The sequence below is a fragment of the Marmota monax genome, unplaced genomic scaffold, assembly GCF_021218885.2.
Source record: "Marmota monax isolate L192 unplaced genomic scaffold, Marmota_monax_Labrador192_F-V1.1 WCK01_AAM20220418_F8-fsc00092, whole genome shotgun sequence".
Taxonomy (NCBI): Eukaryota; Metazoa; Chordata; class Mammalia; order Rodentia; family Sciuridae; genus Marmota; species Marmota monax.
Window position 1 is genome coordinate 4693613 of NW_026692583.1, and position 16825 is coordinate 4710437.

The 16825-nt window shown below is 45.3% G+C and overlaps 1 protein-coding gene across 1 annotated transcript; it reads right to left on the reverse strand.

The window, feature by feature from the left end:
• Positions 1-587: 587 nt before the first annotated feature.
• Positions 588-11785, reverse strand: Rfc5 (replication factor C subunit 5). Its single transcript, XM_046446225.2, has 11 exons — positions 11583-11785; positions 9899-9963; positions 9503-9639; positions 8155-8234; positions 7235-7308; positions 6040-6199; positions 5276-5357; positions 4560-4689; positions 3927-4004; positions 2486-2540; positions 588-1497 (listed from the first exon to the last, which is right to left on the reverse strand). The coding sequence occupies exons 1-11, from the start codon at positions 11645-11647 to the stop codon at positions 1401-1403; spliced, it is 1023 nt and encodes a 340-aa protein (XP_046302181.1). The 5' UTR covers positions 11648-11785; the 3' UTR covers positions 588-1400.
• Between the last annotated feature and the right edge of the window lie 5040 nt (positions 11786-16825).

Below are 16825 nucleotides of genomic sequence, written 5' to 3' on the forward strand. Positions count from 1 at the left end.
GTTCAGTCCCCAGGACTGAGAAACAATAAAATTTAACAATCACCTTTTAGAACAAGCAGTACAGTGGGAGGGGCAGGAATGGGCTGGTAACCTTTTAGTTTCATGACCATCTTGAAGTATCAGAGAGAGGGCCCTGGGAAGCCCTGGGGGGTTTTGTTTCCTTGGGGCCTACTTGGCTAATAGCTTCAAACTGCTAGTGAGCCGTCTAGATGGAGGGATAACCAACCTACTTCTCCCTTTTGATGTCAGATGCTCCTCAGCTTACCACGGGGCTGCATCTCCATAAACCCATTTTAATTTGGAAATACCCATATCAGAGGTGCTTTTCACACAACGGATAGGCTGAACAGCAGAGCAGCACATGGGAGGGCGGCAGTGGAGTTTCCCCTTATGATATTGAGGCTGGTGGGAGCTACAGCCCTGCTGCTGCCCAGCATCACTGGAGTAGTGCAGGGCATGTTGCTAGTCCAGCCCAAGGTCAAAATTAGAAATCTGGTTTCTACTGAACACATTGCACTTGTACCACTGTAAAGCTAAAAAACTGAAATTGAGCCACTGTTAAACGGAGGCATAAGAATTTGACAACATTGTAAGGAACAGCCTAAAAGAAAGTTTATTCAGTACAATTACAGATAAGTCATCATTTCTAACGCTGGCTAAGAAGCAGCATCACTTGTGAGCACCAAGCTAGCTGCTTTAGCCTTACTTTAAAGCAAAACTGTAAAAGAGATTACTGTATCTTTGGGATCAGTCCTTTGAGCAGGTCCAGGTTTCGGGTTGGGCTTCATCTGACAGGCCCTCCCAGTATAAAGCTAGTGTAAGCAATGGCCTAAGATGGCACGATTCAGAGGCTAGCTCTGTATTTAAAATTTCAAGTTTTTTCCTATTGTCCACACCACTGAAACCTGCTACAAGTTCTACTGCAAGAGGGGAACCAAAAAGATTAGTTTTTAAAGTGTTCACTGTTTTATAAAAATAGAACAGTTTGGGCCAGAAATTCACTAGAACTTGTTTATAAAGTTTATAATGCCAAATATTACGTTGATAAACTTTGTAGGTGATTACCTTGAGTTGAAAGACATTTGGACCACAGTAGATTAGAAAACCTCATGTTACAGACCAAAGGGTAGGCCAATTTCCTGTTATCCAAGCAACTAAAGGGTAAAAATACCAAAAAAGTAAAAAGCAGTGTGATAAGATAGGTATATGTTAAAATTGTTTTCTATATTGGTGTTTCAAACAACCAAGACAGTACTTTGTAAATATCTGCCCGTCCATCCTGGACCAGAGTTTTCCAAGACCTGGGATGACTGGCTTCATTCTACGGCCACACCTATAACTGAGTCCTCTGTTCTCCAGTCAGGGATGGGCCCTGAGAGGTGGAGATCGGCTTGGAGCACCTAGGCCTCTGCCACAATCAGGTCTCGGGTAACCTGAAAAGCAGCAATGAGGGAGCTCAGCTGAATCTTCTCACTGGTGCCAACAGAAAGCCTGTACCTAAAATAAAACAAACACAAGAATAAAGAACGTCACAGAGAGCTGCCTGTGGGTAAGAGAACTGGAGAGCAAAGGAGGGGCATGGGAGCTGATCCAAAATGATCCTTGACAGCAAACTCCTTGACACTCCCTCCTTACTCTAATACTGGTTTAGAAATCTGAAACTTGAAGACAAATTTTAAATCTACCAACAGCAGTGTTCTGGACTTAGTTTGTTCTAACTCTAGTGGGGCATAATTCATGTGATTAAGGGTTATTTCTTCTACCAGCTGTACTAAGAGGAATTAAAATGGAGATTTCCTTCCTTGTAACTGACATTTCACTGTGAAGTTGGGCTGATACTTATGGGAGTCTGTGGTCTAGTAAGTAGAGCAGGACACAGGCGGTTCATCTTGCCACCTTTTAAGTGCCCAGCCATCAAAAGCAAAATCATACAGCATAGTGATAAGAAGTGACCTAATTTGTACACATGAAAGCTTAGTGACAGCAAATTAGAGTTGGCCTATACTGACGTCTAGTTTGAACCCAATGCTCTGTCTACTTAAATGATAGCTGCCAGCTTCACTGGGGGCTAATAACAGTGTTTACTGAACCAGACAAAGTGGAAAATTGAGTTTGTGTTGACTTTCCCCCCTAATATGTTTCAGTATGCCAAAATGCCTGGAGAGCTAGTCGTCCCCAAATGACCTACAAGCCTGAACTGGAGCACGTCTCCCCCAAAATGAGAGCATCTTCAGAATGTGGGCGAAGCCTTTGAGGCCAAAGGAAAGGCCCTCATCTCAAATCTGTAACTGATCTGCTTGGCCTTGTGCTGACTTAAATAAGCATCTCCATCCTCTGCCACATCCCATTTACTGTCATCCCAAACTAGATTATATCACAAATGAGGTAATCAAGAATGCTAAGACCACACAAGTGGAAAGAAAAACCTCACAACAGGGGTGCGCTGGGGGCAGAAAAGAATTAAAACTGGGAAATTCATACTCACTCGATGTCTGCCATTTTGGTCAATAAATGTATTCGAACTGATGATGGAAAGTCCACTGAGGGAAAAAAAAAAATCAAATGAGCATGGGCTCCCCCTACTACCACCACCCCAAAAGGAAAAAACCCAGAGGAAAAGTATGTGTTTAAACTCATACTTTTAACACTGAACTTCTCCCGACAAGAATGAGTTTAAACATCAAATAGTAAGAGTGGACTTCTGAGGCCTCAGACTGATCACAAGTTCCCAGATGTCTACGAAAGTAAAAATGGTGGAGTTTCATACTTTTCATTCACTATTTTGTAATTCTTTTTTTTTTTAATGTTTATTTATTTTTTTTTTAGTTCTCAGAGGACATAACATCTTTGTTTGTATGTGGTGCTGAGGATCGAACCTGGGCAGCACACATGCCAGGAAAGCACGCTACTGCTTGAGCCACATCCCCAGCCCCACTATTTTGTAATTCTTAATAGTGTAGTTTAAAAAAGTGTGTGTGTGAGTGTATGTATATGAGATCCCACAGTGACAAGAGGAACACAGAAGGGACAGCAACACTGCTTTTTTTGGGTGGCTCTACAAGGTAACTGGAGAGCCGAGTTCTCAGTTTCAGGAACACCCACGGCAGCTGGCTCTACACAGGCCAGCCCAGTCCCCGACCCAGGTGGCCTCCCATCTGTGGAGACTGAGGAGGGAAGAGCTCTAAACCACTGAACAGGGGATCACACAGGAGCCTGAAAAAATGCCGCACCCAGCTCCTCCCCAGAGCTGACTCAATGCCTGGCATGATCCCTAGGTGCTGCCCAGGCTGAGAATCCACTCTACAGAGGTTCCAGCAAGCATGGGGCTAGAGATGGGTCCTTAAGATTGCTTTGGCTGACATTAAGACAGACTCCCCTCCCCCTCTCCTCAGGGTAAGTATTCTTGTAGAAATGTGAATTAAAACATTCTACTTACTGCTGTAAAACACAAACCCCTGGAAGAAGTAAAGTTAGTCTTCAGGAGTTTTTTCCTATTCACCCAGCAATTCCAGAGATTACAAGGTTTTTGAAACAAAATTTTAAACAGCAAGACAAAACTAATAAAAATTGAGGGTCAGGTTTATAATACTTCCTCCTTGTTTCTTTGTTTCAAGAATAAAGCCTGGTGCAGGGCACAGAGGCGCACACCTGTCATCCCAGTGACTCAGGAGGCTGAAGCAGGAGGATCTCAAGTTCAAAGCCAGCCTCAGCACTTTGGTGAAGCCCTAAGCAACTCAGGGAGACCCTCTCTCTAAATAAAATACAAAAAGGGCTGGTGATATGGCTTAGTGGTTAAGCACCCCCAAGTTCAATCCCTGGTACAAAAAAAAAAAGAAGGATAGAGCCTGGTGAGCTCCCTCTGTAACCACCAGAAACCCAAGGGAGTGACTGCCACAGCTTTTTAGCCAGGGAACAAAGCAGGTTACCTCTGTGAACAAATAAGTGAATCTCGGTCAGGATGTCATGCAACGCCAAACCCTTCAGAGTTTTCAACTCCATGATATCTGGGGAGGTGCAGTCAAGGCAGAGAACAAGTTCCAGAACAAACACACTGCAGAGGATTTTGAATCCCAACCCTGATGGCTTTAATCTCAACATGGCTGCTTCTCTTCCAATTCCTAGCCACGTGTTAGGCCCCAATTCTTTCTCCTACATTTTACCTTCAATAAGTGCTCTCTACAGGGCCCAGTTGTTTTTCCTTCCAGTAGAGAACAGAACAAAATGCATTCATATCACTATCCTGAGGTTTTAGATTTACAGCAAAACAAGCACCAACACTGACTGCTTTAAAACCCTTGCATCTTCTTCCCCAGGACTATTTCCCTCCTGTCTGTGAGCCACACTGCTTCAAGCCTGACCCAGGCCAGAGCTGTTCGGGAATCTGTGGGATGTTAAAGACAAGCACCCGCTGTGCCTACAGACGCCTGCTCCCACAACAGGCTGGCCAGTCACGTGCAGCCAGACGTCCTCTGCTAGCAAGGTGCAGATGCTGGCTGCAGCCTGAGCTATGGGGGCTCCTCGCAGGCCCTAACCATGGTGGAGCACACGAGAAAGGGTACTTCTGTAGGCTGTGGTGAAGTCCTGATTCAACATCCAGTCCAGAATATTGGCGATATCTGACTTGAGCGGGTGCCCTGTGCAGGTGTAGACAGTCTCCTCTGTCACCTTCCCGAAGGCCATATTGGTGCTCTGCAGATAGAGGGGGAGATCTTTGAGGCTGTCAGCAGCTGCCAACCTGCAGGTGGCCAAGAAGAACTTACTGCAGCAGCAATATGACCAGGGCCCAGGACAACTTGGGCCCTGCCATTTCCCACAGTGGTCAGAGCTAGCCTCATTCCAGGAGCTGGCCACTTGTTGCTATTAGAGCTGCAGAACCCCTTCCTGCCCCTGCCTTGTTTGTGACAAATACTTCTTTTGTTTGCTTGTTTTTGCAGTACTGGGGATTGAACCCAGGGTGCTCTACCGCTGAGCTACACCCCCAGCCTTTCTTTATTTTTTTGAGATAGGGTCTCACTAAGTTTCCTAGGCTGCCCTCCAACTTGCGATCCTCCAGCCTCAGCCGCCCCAGTTGCTGGGATTACAGGCATGTGCCACTGTATCTGGCTTGACTGATTCTTTCAATTAGCCAAATACAAACAGTAAGGAGGTCTAGGACATTGTGAGACCTGTCTTACCATTTCTAGATTTCTGAAGCTACAGATTGATTGTCCTGTTGCCTTTCCCAAAAAGTTATTTTGAAGCAATGACTTGAGATTTACTTTGAGGAAAACCATACCTGCAAAATATTCAGAGCCCTTCGCATATCTCCGCTGGAGAGAGTCACAAGTGCTTTCATCCCATCTTCACTTATATCGACTCTGAAAGTCAACAGGCAGGGGATTTATGCGTCCCTGGACAGCACAAGCATTCACCCAAGGGAACAAGATGGCCTCACATTATCAGGGCCCCCAAAGAAAGAAAGAAAAAAAAAAAAGAGTCAACAGTACTTTCCTGATCAAAACCAAGAAATCACTCTGGTTCCTAGGCACAGGGGCTTCATATTAGTTTCAGCCTACCCCAGATCTGGAAAGACAAGTCCAAGCCATCTTACAGTGAGCACCCCGAGAAGAAAGAGCCCTTGTGGGACCATGGGGACAGAGCCCAAACACATCCTTCAGAATAAGCAGCTGCTTGGGTTGGCTCCTGGCTTGACGTCTGATCATTCAGAACAGAATGCCTCAGAACTTTGCCTTCTAGTCAGGAGAGGCTGGCAGCACCTGCAGAAGGGACTCGGCAGCATGCAGTTTACAGCGACAGAGGAGGAGGAAATTGGGACAGCTTCCAGGGGAGGAGGATGGAATCAAGAAGAGTCAAATGAGTTTTATGAGGAAGAATGTCCAAGAGATATCAGAGAAAACGACAGCAGCTGGTGGCCCCGATGCTTCCCGAGCCAGGAGTTCTGCTAAGTCATTTGCAACGTCACCAGCCAGCGAGCCAGGGTCCCACCTGTGCTCCACTCAATCCCACGATCTCGACTTTCCTGCTTTACAATGTACTCACTTCTCTTCTTCTACAACATGTTCCAGGCGGGGAACCATGAGTTCAGGTGTCAGGGGACCAAACCGGAACCTCGTACACCGAGACTGCAAGGCGGGGATGATCTTGGACAAATAGTTACAGATGAGGCAAAATCTGGTATTTTCAGTGAATTTCTCAATCACTAGTGAAGAAAAATAAAACAACCTTAGGTCAAAGGCCATTCCAATTCTTCAAAGGACCTAAAACCCTGGCCTTTTCTTGGGTCCCAGGAGGGCACGGGAATAGTCAACACTACATACAAGTGGGGGAGTTACCTGCAAGGAAACAGGGGGGTGTGGTGTTTGGGACCAGAGATCTTCTTTCAAAAGCTACTGAACGTGTCAGGGTTTATGATTTACCATGATTCCAGCACCTTGGCAACTTATCCTTTAAGATCTGAGCCCAGTACATGAGAGCCAGCCCTCCACATGAAGTGGCATGGTGGGCTGGAGGGGGGACTGGCTTTTTGCACACTTCCCCGTAGACCTTATCTGCAGGCCTCAGAGCGCTCCGAGGGAGCAGCAACCCGAGCCGAGCGATGCTTAGACACCAGTATCGTTCTGCAGGGACCCTGTGTTCCCACATAGGGATCTGCTCAGACTGACAGTCACTCTGCGGAACACGATGCTGAAGAAAGGCTGCCAGAGCTTCCAGGACTGAAGACAGCCAACTGCCTCCTCCTCCCCCAGAACTTGCTACAAAGAAATAACGCACTGGCTCCTGGAGACTGACAGCAGCATTCTCCCGCTCCTGCCCAGCTCGGCAAGCAGCCAGGCAGCTTTCTGCGCACACTCTAGACATCCTTCTCCTGGCTGATTTGCATCTAACGGTGTGGAGGGCAGAAGGGCCATAGTTTAGAAATTTGATTTGAACCATCAAGTGATTCAAATTCCCAACCTAAAATTGAATCCAGCCACAAAGGAGGACAAAGCACCAGTGACTTGGTCATACTTAAGTCCTAACTGGGCTTATGTCCTTAAGCTGCTGCAATGGGACACCCTGACTACAGGGTATTTTGTCCGGATCACGGGGTTCATGGAGAAAGATACCCAAAGGAGCCTCTGGACCAGAAGATGAACAAGATGGAAAATAAGCCATACAGGCATCTTGTGTCCAGAACTCCTAACTCTCCTCTCAGGGCTCTCATGGGCGGACACATGCTAGCAGCTCTTCTTACCTCTTCTCAAGGCATTCTGGGCATCCTGCGTCATGGCATCAGCTTCATCCAAGATCACTAGCTTAAACCCTTTCCTACAAAGACAAACGGCACGTCTACAAGACTCTCCAGTCTCTTCAACACCCAGGCCCAAACCTGCATTTTCACATTTGTGTCTCAGGCCTGCTCTTGAAATCTAGCTCTCCCAGAACCCTGACCAAAGCTGCGCCGTGTGGTCACACAAACAGGAAACGCCCCTAGATCCTTCAACCCGTACTGGGGACCGAGGTCTAACCCGTACTTGCCTGTGCTTCTGTGCCTGCGCCTTCCTTGCACACCCCCCCTCCATTTGTTCTGTCCATCCTGGGGCTGGAGATGGAACCCAGGGCCTCGCACCTGCTACGCCTGAGCTCTGCAGAGCCCCGCCTGGCCCACCATCTGCGTCTTCCATCTCCTTGAGGTACGCCCCAGCCTCTTCACCTTTTTCTTCTTTTTCAAACCACTATCCTGGTTCATTTTAATCTCAATTTATTTTTGCTAAAATTCAAACCCGCTCATCTAGACTTAGGATGCAATCAGTCCTCAGATAACTATCAAAATAAAGTCCATGCTTCCCAGAGTCAAACTGCTAATGCAAGTTTAGAGAATATTTCATCGTAACACAAGCTTCATGACATTTCTTACCACACCCCCTGAACTTTCTCTCTTTTTTTTATGTCTGCTTTGACAAAGTCATTTTTGCCTTTTTAAGCTGAAAGATTAAAAAATAATAATAATAAAATTAAGCCGTATCATCTCAGTGATGGAGTGCTTGCCTAGCATGGGTGAGGCACTGGGTTGGATTCTCAGCACCACATATAAATAAATAAAGATCCATTGGCAATTTTAAAAATATTTTTTTTTAAATTTCTAGGGAGAGAAATTACACAAATGAGTCTTACTTAAATATTGTCCTTGTGCTGGCAAAGCTCAGGATTGGCCCCCGAACAATATCTATTCCTCGGTCATCGGAAGCATTCAGCTAAATGTGGAGGAGAGAAGCCACAGTGAAAAACACATTGTTTACTATATGAATTCTTGGTTTTAATACATCTTTTCATCAATCCAGTTCAGCAAACTAGTTCTCCAGGCTAATGATGGCTAAGAGAGAATCTTTTTTTTTTTTTTTTTTAAAGATGACAGTTATACTAAAAATTTAATCATCACATTATATTCTGAAAGGCAATTTTTCTCTCACCCTTTGAGGACGATCTTTCTACCCAAATTTGGGAAGTAAAAAATTGTCCTGGTTACCCTGAACAGCACCTGTGAAGTCCTTAGTTATTTGTAGAGTAAGAACAATCCTATTTACCTCCAAGACCATGGAGCTGATCTTTGTATAACTGCATCTGTATCTCTGTATAACTGTCTAGCGCAAGCTAGGAAAGAGGATGTCTGGAATGAACAGAACAATGCTAATTTTATCTGTCATAACCCAGAACAACTCAGGGTCACCACATTGTAAATGTACTGAGGTAGGACCGGTGGCAGCAGTGAGGTTCTGAGACCCATGTCTAAAGAGTAATTCAAAAGTTTTCCTTGCAAAAGAAAATCTTTAGATTTCTGTGATCTACATGCATCAGTCAAAGTCCCCACAATATTCAGATGGCATTTGAGTATGCCACAATTAATGAGAATTAAACGAAGAGATGTCTTAAAATGTGTTGGTGGGGTATGGGCTTCCCAGGGCTCTGTAGTACCTGTTATCACCCCCAAGCCTGAAGGTGTTGGAGGAGGCAGGGGCTGGAAGTCCCTGGAGAAGGCTGTGAGGCTGCCTTTACCATGGGATGGGACTGCAAGTGGGGGCTGCTGCCTGCTGTTAACCCTGGGGATAGGTCCAGCCATCATTTTCTTGTCCTCTGACATTGGCCATTTCAGCCAAAGCCAACCAGGAGCCAAAGAGCAAGGGAGCTTATAGTTCGTACAGCTCAGTCTTCAGAGCATGAACAGGGCAGTGGAATGGGGAGAACAGTTAAGACGGGCCACGCAGCAGATAGGAAGCGATAGTGCCATCAAGGAAAATTTGGTAAAAGCTGGCAACAAGAAAGAAAAACACCTAGGCAACTGCCCTGGAGTTGACCAATGCCAATGCAGACCACTACTGCAAAAGGTAAAGTGAAACACCTTATTCCAGACCCAAATCTCTCCCAACTGCCAGTGGGCAGCTTACTTTCAAAGTAAAATTAGCAGAACTAAAGTTAAGAGGCTAGAGTCCTTAGTCATTTGTAGAGTAAGAATAATCCTATTTACCTCCAGGACCATGGAGCCAAATTCTTTGTCTTTGTATAGCTGTTTAGCACAGGCTAGGATGGTGGATGTCTTTCCTGTCCCTGGAGGGCCGTAGAGAAGCAGGTGTGGCAGTCGGTCTTCACTGATGAATTTCTGAACTGAGGATCAGAAAGAAAGAGAGATGCCATCAGTCTTTGGAAGCTGCTTCATTCACTGTGGTTCTCTGACTTGGGCTGAATGCACTTCAACCTAATGCAATGTCCCAATCAAAGGCAGATGCAGGTAAGAAAAACTGTAAAGCCACACCTTAGAAAGCTCAAACAGTTTCTTTAAAGTGATTACTCAGCAGAGACAGTATCACCAAGAAATTTACATAGGTTCTACAAGTGGGACAGCAATTGACACATGGATACTTACTGGTACTTAGAATGTCCTGATGAGAAATGAGATCATTCAGTGTCTGTGGCCGGTATTTTTCAACCCTGAAATGTAATTTAGCACATTACAACATATATAAATACAAGAATATTATATTATGTGCAAAAGAAGTCTTTCATATCCCAATTCAAAGAGGAAAGAAACAAATCCTTTAAGTTTGAATACAGACCACAGTTTTTCAACCAGAGGCAGTTTTATCTGCTGGAGAACATTTGGTGACATCTGCAGACACTTTTAATTATTATAGCTGGTGGAGGGGGCTAATGGAATCTCATGGGTAGGTGCTAGGGACACTGCTAAACATCCTACCATGCACAGTACAGCTATGCTGTCCAAACCCTCCTGGCATCCCTGAATCTGGCCCCAAATGTCAATAGTGCTGAGGTTGAAAACAGCTCTAATCTCATCTTTTCAGCCATATGCCTATAATCTCCCCCTGGATGGACACCTTCCACTTCGAAATGAATTTGAAATATATTCAAAATGAATCTGAATATATCTATTCATCAACAGATGAATAGATAAATAAAATGTGGTCTATGCATGCCACGAAATATGATTTGGTCATAAAAAGGAATGAAGGATGGGGCTGGGGTTGTGGCTCAGCTGGAGAGTGTTCACCTACCATGTGCGAGGCCCTGGGTTTGATCCTCAGCACCACATAAAAATTAGTAAATAAATAAAATAAAGGTATTGTGTTCAACTACATCTAAAAAATAAATATAAAAAAAAAGGGAATAAAGGACGAACTCTAAAAACATTATGCTAAGTGAAAGAAGCCAGACACAAAAGGTCACATATTGTATAGTTCTACTTATATGAAATGTCCCAAACAGGCCAATCCATGGAGACAGGAAGTAGATTAGTGGTTGCCTGTGGTGGGAGAGGAGGGGATAATGAGAAGTGAGTGCCAACAAGTATAGGGTTTCCATGTGGGGTAATGAAAATATTTGGAAGGAGATAGTGGGACGACTATATTCTGGACATACTTAATGCCACTAAACTATATATTAAAATGGTCACAACTATGTATTTTATGTTATGTGGCTTACAGTATAACAAAGTTAACTGGTTATTACACAAGAACAGCCTGGAGTTTTTCTAAATCAAGCCAAATCCCATCAATGTCTTTAAAGCATCACTAAGATGTAGTCGTTGCAATGGGAGGATGAAGAATGCAAGTTCGGAGTCCAGACAATCTGGATGCAAACCCAAGCCCGTCTTCTAACTTTTCTAAAATGCACTTTCTTCACAAGTAAAATTTGAATGCAAACAGCATCTACCTTATGGGGCCTTTCTAAAAGATCAAACGTGCAAGAGGGTGACGTCGTTCGGTAAAGCGAATAACAGAGTCGGTGGCACTGAAGGTTCCGGCAGGAGGGAAGAGGGCATTTCAGTGGCAGGATGGGAGCCCTCGGGCTGTTCCCAGGAGCGAAAGCCACTTTCCGTTTGCGGGGACAGGATGGGGGCCACGGGGGAGCCCGGCAAGAGTTCGAAATAGAACGGTGGGAACCGGGGCCAGGCAAGGGCGGTGGAGGGCCCAGGTCGGCAGGGTCAGAACGGGGTGCAACCATCCCACTCCGAAGTCCCTAAACTGCCATCAGCCCTAACCAGCACCCCGCGGCCGACCGCTTCCCTCCGCGGCGGCCGGGCAGCCTCCTACCAGGGCAGGTTCCTGATCTTGACTGTCGTGGGCTGCTGCTGCTGCTTGGGCGCTGAGGCCTCCATGGCCGGGAGGCTCAGGTGACCGGGGCCGCCGCCGCCGTCGTTGTCGTCGTCCCTCAACACCTTCAAGCCTCCTGCCGCCACTGGACCCCCCTCTCGGACCCTGTCGCTCAGAGTTCGCGCGCCACCCAATTCTCGCGAGATTTGGCTTCCCGCTTCCGACTTCCTCCCGCGGCCCCGCCCCCTCTCCGTTGCTAAGGCGCCGGTTGCTAGGCTACCGGAGGTGCGGGCCGCCATCCTCCCTCCCTCCCTACAGCCAGCCTCGCGCCCTCGGACACCGAGGGGGTTCCAGAGTGACGGAGCCCGAGAGGCAAGACCACCCCCTGCAGCCGCCAGATGTCATTACAAATTAAGGTCTCCTGGCTGAGGCCAGCTGTCCCCAAGGTTCAGACACCTACGTGCAAAGGAGCAGAAAGCGGCCAGAGCTGAAGCAAAAAAAAAAAAAAAAATGAAGGCGCGGTTCTTGAGTAGAAATGCCCACAGGAGAAAAGGCTCGCAGTACCTTTCGGTCCCAAGGACGAGAGATAAATATTAGGACGTGAAAACCCCAAACAGAACTCCCACCCACCTATTTCCCGAATCCTTGTCCCTTGTCCAGCAAAATTTAGAGGACCAACCTCCAGGAAGCGATTCCAGAGTGTAAACAAGCAAACAAAAATAATAATAAAAATAAACTTCGGGTTGCTTAATACGTGCAAATTGGAAAGGGATAATTAACAAACAGAACGGCGTCCTGTTGATCTGAAATCCTTAGGAGAATTGGGACCCAAAGTGTAGTGTTTTTCCTGAGGTAAGGGGATGCTGGGCCATTTTTCTCTTTGGCTGATCTGTATTTTCCAATAATGAGTGTGTATAATGTCCATAATAAAGTTTTTTTTAACCTAATGAAAAAGATAAAAATACTAGAGGAGACCAGCAGTTGGATTCAGAGGGAGCTGTATTCCTTGTATCCAATTATATCATTGTCACCTGATTTAGGAACAGAGTAGGACACAGGGCAGATATACCAGTGTAGCTATGACTGCACCCATGGCTCCTGCCTGGGGATCCAGGAAAGTGGGGTCAGAAAGCATTTGGGACAACAGCGCCTCTGCTTTCTCCTTCCTCCAAGACCAACTTGAATGCTGGTTGCTCAGGTCACTAGTGTACTTAGCCTTAGGCAGATTGCTTCTCTCCTCCTCCAGTAACATCTACTCAAAGATGACTGTGAGAACTAAACACAATAAAACATGAAAAATACCCGGCCCCTTACCTCTGCACTCTCCCCTTCCCTCTAACATTCTCCACCTATGTGGTTCTTCTTTCATATTGATGATGAGGTTATGATGCTGGGGCTTCATTCAACCACCATGATAAGGAATTACTAAGGACTCTTTGCATTAGGAGCTTGATGACATCACCCCCTTGAGCTGAAAAATTCAAACAAGATTGGAATAAGTTCTCATAAAATGCTTTGTGCATCCGCTGTTCAGTTTTGTATATAGACAGCTTGACTGACTGCAGCCATCTTGAGTCATAATTGCCAGGATTGCCCCTGAGTGAGCCTGGCTAGTTTTTCCTGCTGGGTTTCACAGCATCTCATAAATAGGTAAAACCACTAGAATCATAGGTAGGAATTCACAATCAGACCCTGGCTCCAGGGATCCACCTGAGTCTTTAATACTATCTTAAGATAAACCGGTACATTCAAGCCAGGGTGAAGTCACTTTTGTTCTAACCCATATACCTCTCCTTCCAACTCAAATTGCAGGGATCCAACTGGTCTTGCCACTGAGCAAGTATGGGTGTGGTGACACCTTGTGATACTTCTCAGTCTTTGAACTTCCCAGGACTTCACAGTCTAAGAAAAACAATGGGTGCTGTCTGAAAACAAAATTTCAATAAATTGAGTTTAATGATCTACTTAGCTTTTATTAGCAATTCATGAACCAAACAGCATCCCATCTATAAAACAGAAGGGTGCTACTATAAGCTGAGCCGAAGGAGTGAGTTTTAAACAGGAAAAAATGAAGAAAACAGAAACAAGGGACAAGAAAGATGCGAATTTTTAATTTTGCAGCTACTTTCCTTAGAGGGTATCATGGTTTGGATGTGACCTGAGTGTGTTCCTAAGAGGTCACATGTCTGAAAACTGGTGCACACTGTGGTGGTGTTGGGAAGGGCTGGGACAATTAAGTAGTGGGGCTTAGTTCAAAGTAACTAACTAGGTCACCTGGTTACAACCCTGAGAAGGGATTGATACTAGTCTTGTAGAGTGCATTAGCTCTTCCTGCAAGAATGAGTTATTCTAAAACAGCAAGCGGGACTCTTGAATCTTCCTCTGGCTTCCTTTTCCACCATGATGTTATCTGCCATTTGACCCTCACCAATGGGGATACCTAGTCTTGGACTTTCAGCCTCCAAAACTGTGAGTGGAATAAATCTCTTTTCTTTGTACATTATCTAGGCATTTTATTATAGCCACAGCACATGGACAGATATGAAGGATTAAAGCCAAAGGGGCTGGGCCAAGGGGCACATACCTATGATCCAGCTACTCAGGTGGGAGGCTGAGGCAGGAGGATTGCACATTCGAGGTCAGACTATAACTTAGCAAGACTCTGTCTCAAAATAAAAAAAGAAAAGGGCTGGGAATATTGCCCAGTAGTAGAAAGAAAGAAAAGGAAAAGGGACATTCTTAGCATGCCGATTTTGGACCTTTTGAATTGGTTGCTCCTGGTTGTTTTCTACTTGTTTGTTTTTGGAAAACTGGACCACTTTAAAGTTCATTTTGATCACATGTCACCTAACAAGCACAAGTAACTTCATTCTGGTTTGCTCTGGTCTGTTGGAGTCTAGTTCAAGAGTTTAGTCCAAAACAACTCTCCCCCAATGAATTTTATTTAACAGTACTCACATGCATATTCTGGAGAAGGAAAAAACACAAAAACAAAAAACTTGTCTTCTTAAATGTCATTTGTGTGAGTGGTTTTCTTATTTCTGTTTTGCTGTTGATTGGGCAGATTACTTAACATCTCCTTCGACCTCAGTATTGGCAGGTTAAGATGGGGAGGGGTGGGGACTGGATCAGGTCACTGACTCGATGCACTGGATGGGCTATTAAAAGCACCTGGGAAGCTTTAAAAATTTCACTACCAGAAGAAGGTCAGCCAGACCAATAAAATCTGGCCTCTGAGAGTGGGAACCCCACTTTGGTATTTTTTAAAGCATCCCCAGCTGGGTATGGTGGCCCATACCTGTAATCCCAGCTATTTGGGAGATTGAGGTAGGAGGATCACAAGTTCAAGGCCAGCCTGGGCAATTTAGGGAGACCCTGCCTTAAAATAAAATTAAAAGGGCTAGGGATGTGGCTCATTGGTAGAAGGTTTGCCTAAAATGTGCGGGGTCCTGGGTTCAATCCCCAATACTGCAAAACATAAGATGAAAGAAATAAAAAGCATTTGAGGTGATTCTTTTTTTTTTTAAGAGAGAGAGTGAGAGAGAGAGAGAATTTTTTTAATATTTATTTTTTAGTTTTCAGCGGACACATCTTTGTTTGTATGTGGTGCTGAGGATCGAACCCGGGCCGCACGCATGCCAGGCGAGCGCTCTACCGCTTGAGCCACATCCCCAGGCCCACGTGATTCTTTCTTTTTTTTTTTTTTTCAACCAAAACTGAAATACTGCCTTGGAAAAGCCAATGCCAGCAACCCAAGTCCTCTTGCTACCGATTGGCTTAAGAGGTGAGTATGTGACCCAGTTCTGCCCAGTTAGATTTCAGGAGGGGGAACACTTCTGGGAAGCTTTTCCTTACAACTTTGCTGATCCTTTCATGAGGCAATCTTTAGCTTTTCTCCCAGGACTAAAATTTTCTTATTTGGGGTAAGTTACAAACTTGCATAAATAGTCTAGAAACTAATAAATAAAGAAAGAGGGTTGGGTGAAAACTCTCTCCTATCTCCATGGGACAGAGTTCTTAGATATAAGATTTAAGCAGAAAATATAGGAATGAGATATTGAATGGCTTTCAGCCACTGAGAAGGCTGGAGGACTCCGTGTAAAAGATGAACAAAGCTGGGCGCACCAGGGTGATGACCCTTGTCATCCCAATTGCTCAGGAGGCGAGGCAGGAGGATCACAAATTTGATGCCAACCTCAGTGTTAGAGTCTGTAAACAAGTCTGGATGGCGCCTGGCATTTTGCCAGAGGGAGTGGTTTGTGAAGTAACGCCAGCGAGCCATTAAGTGTGGAGATTCCTTATTGGTTGACTGCTGCATCTAGTTTATGTTAATTAAGATAAGCTGTGTGGAATGTATATATACCCCTCCTGTCCTGCAGTAAACGGCTCCCACTCCTGCTGTATCAATGTACACAAGTTGCTCCTCACCCCCGGTTATTTTGCTGCAGCCGGACTGCGGCACCTCAGCAACTTAAAGGGACCCTGTCTTAAAAAAATAAAAGGACTGAGGATGTCGCTCAATGACAGGGTCCTAGGATTCAATCCCCAGTACTGCCAAAAAAATAAAAGGAAAAAATAATAATAAAAAAGAAGGGGGTCAAAGACCAGACATGCAAATGAAACCAAGGTCACAGTTACTCCTCTGAATCAAGTCAGTGAGGAAATCCTCACTGATTCCACCAACCAATGCATCTGACTGCCCCTGCTGCCCCTAGAAGCTGGATGCTTCTTTCTCTGCTTCCTCTGTCTGAAATAATTCCCCAGTTCTCCCCTGTGCTGAGCTCCTCCTAAAGTTAGCACCTCATTCAGAAGCCTGGAGGACATGCCTTTTTGGCCGAGTCTGGATCACATACTATTACCTAGCAGTCAGCTGTCCCATCACACGGGGAGGGTTCCACATCCGAATTCCACCAAACACAAATGAGAATGTTTTTTAAAAATTGCATCCATACCAAGCATGTAGAGTCTTACACTCCCCAAAATCCACAGCATAGCAACCCTTAACAGCATTGACAGGATATAGGTATTATAAGTCATCTGGAGATGATTTAAAGTACACGGAAGATGTGAGTAGGTTCCATGCAAATGCTACTCCCTTTTATAAAAGTGACTGAATTTTCAGTCCCTGAATTTTCATATCCCCGATGTCCTTGGTGGATACCCACCCCGGTGAACACTAAGGGTCAACCGTATATATGGCTTGAATAGTGAAAGGTGACATCAGCCTCCCACCAAGACTTGTG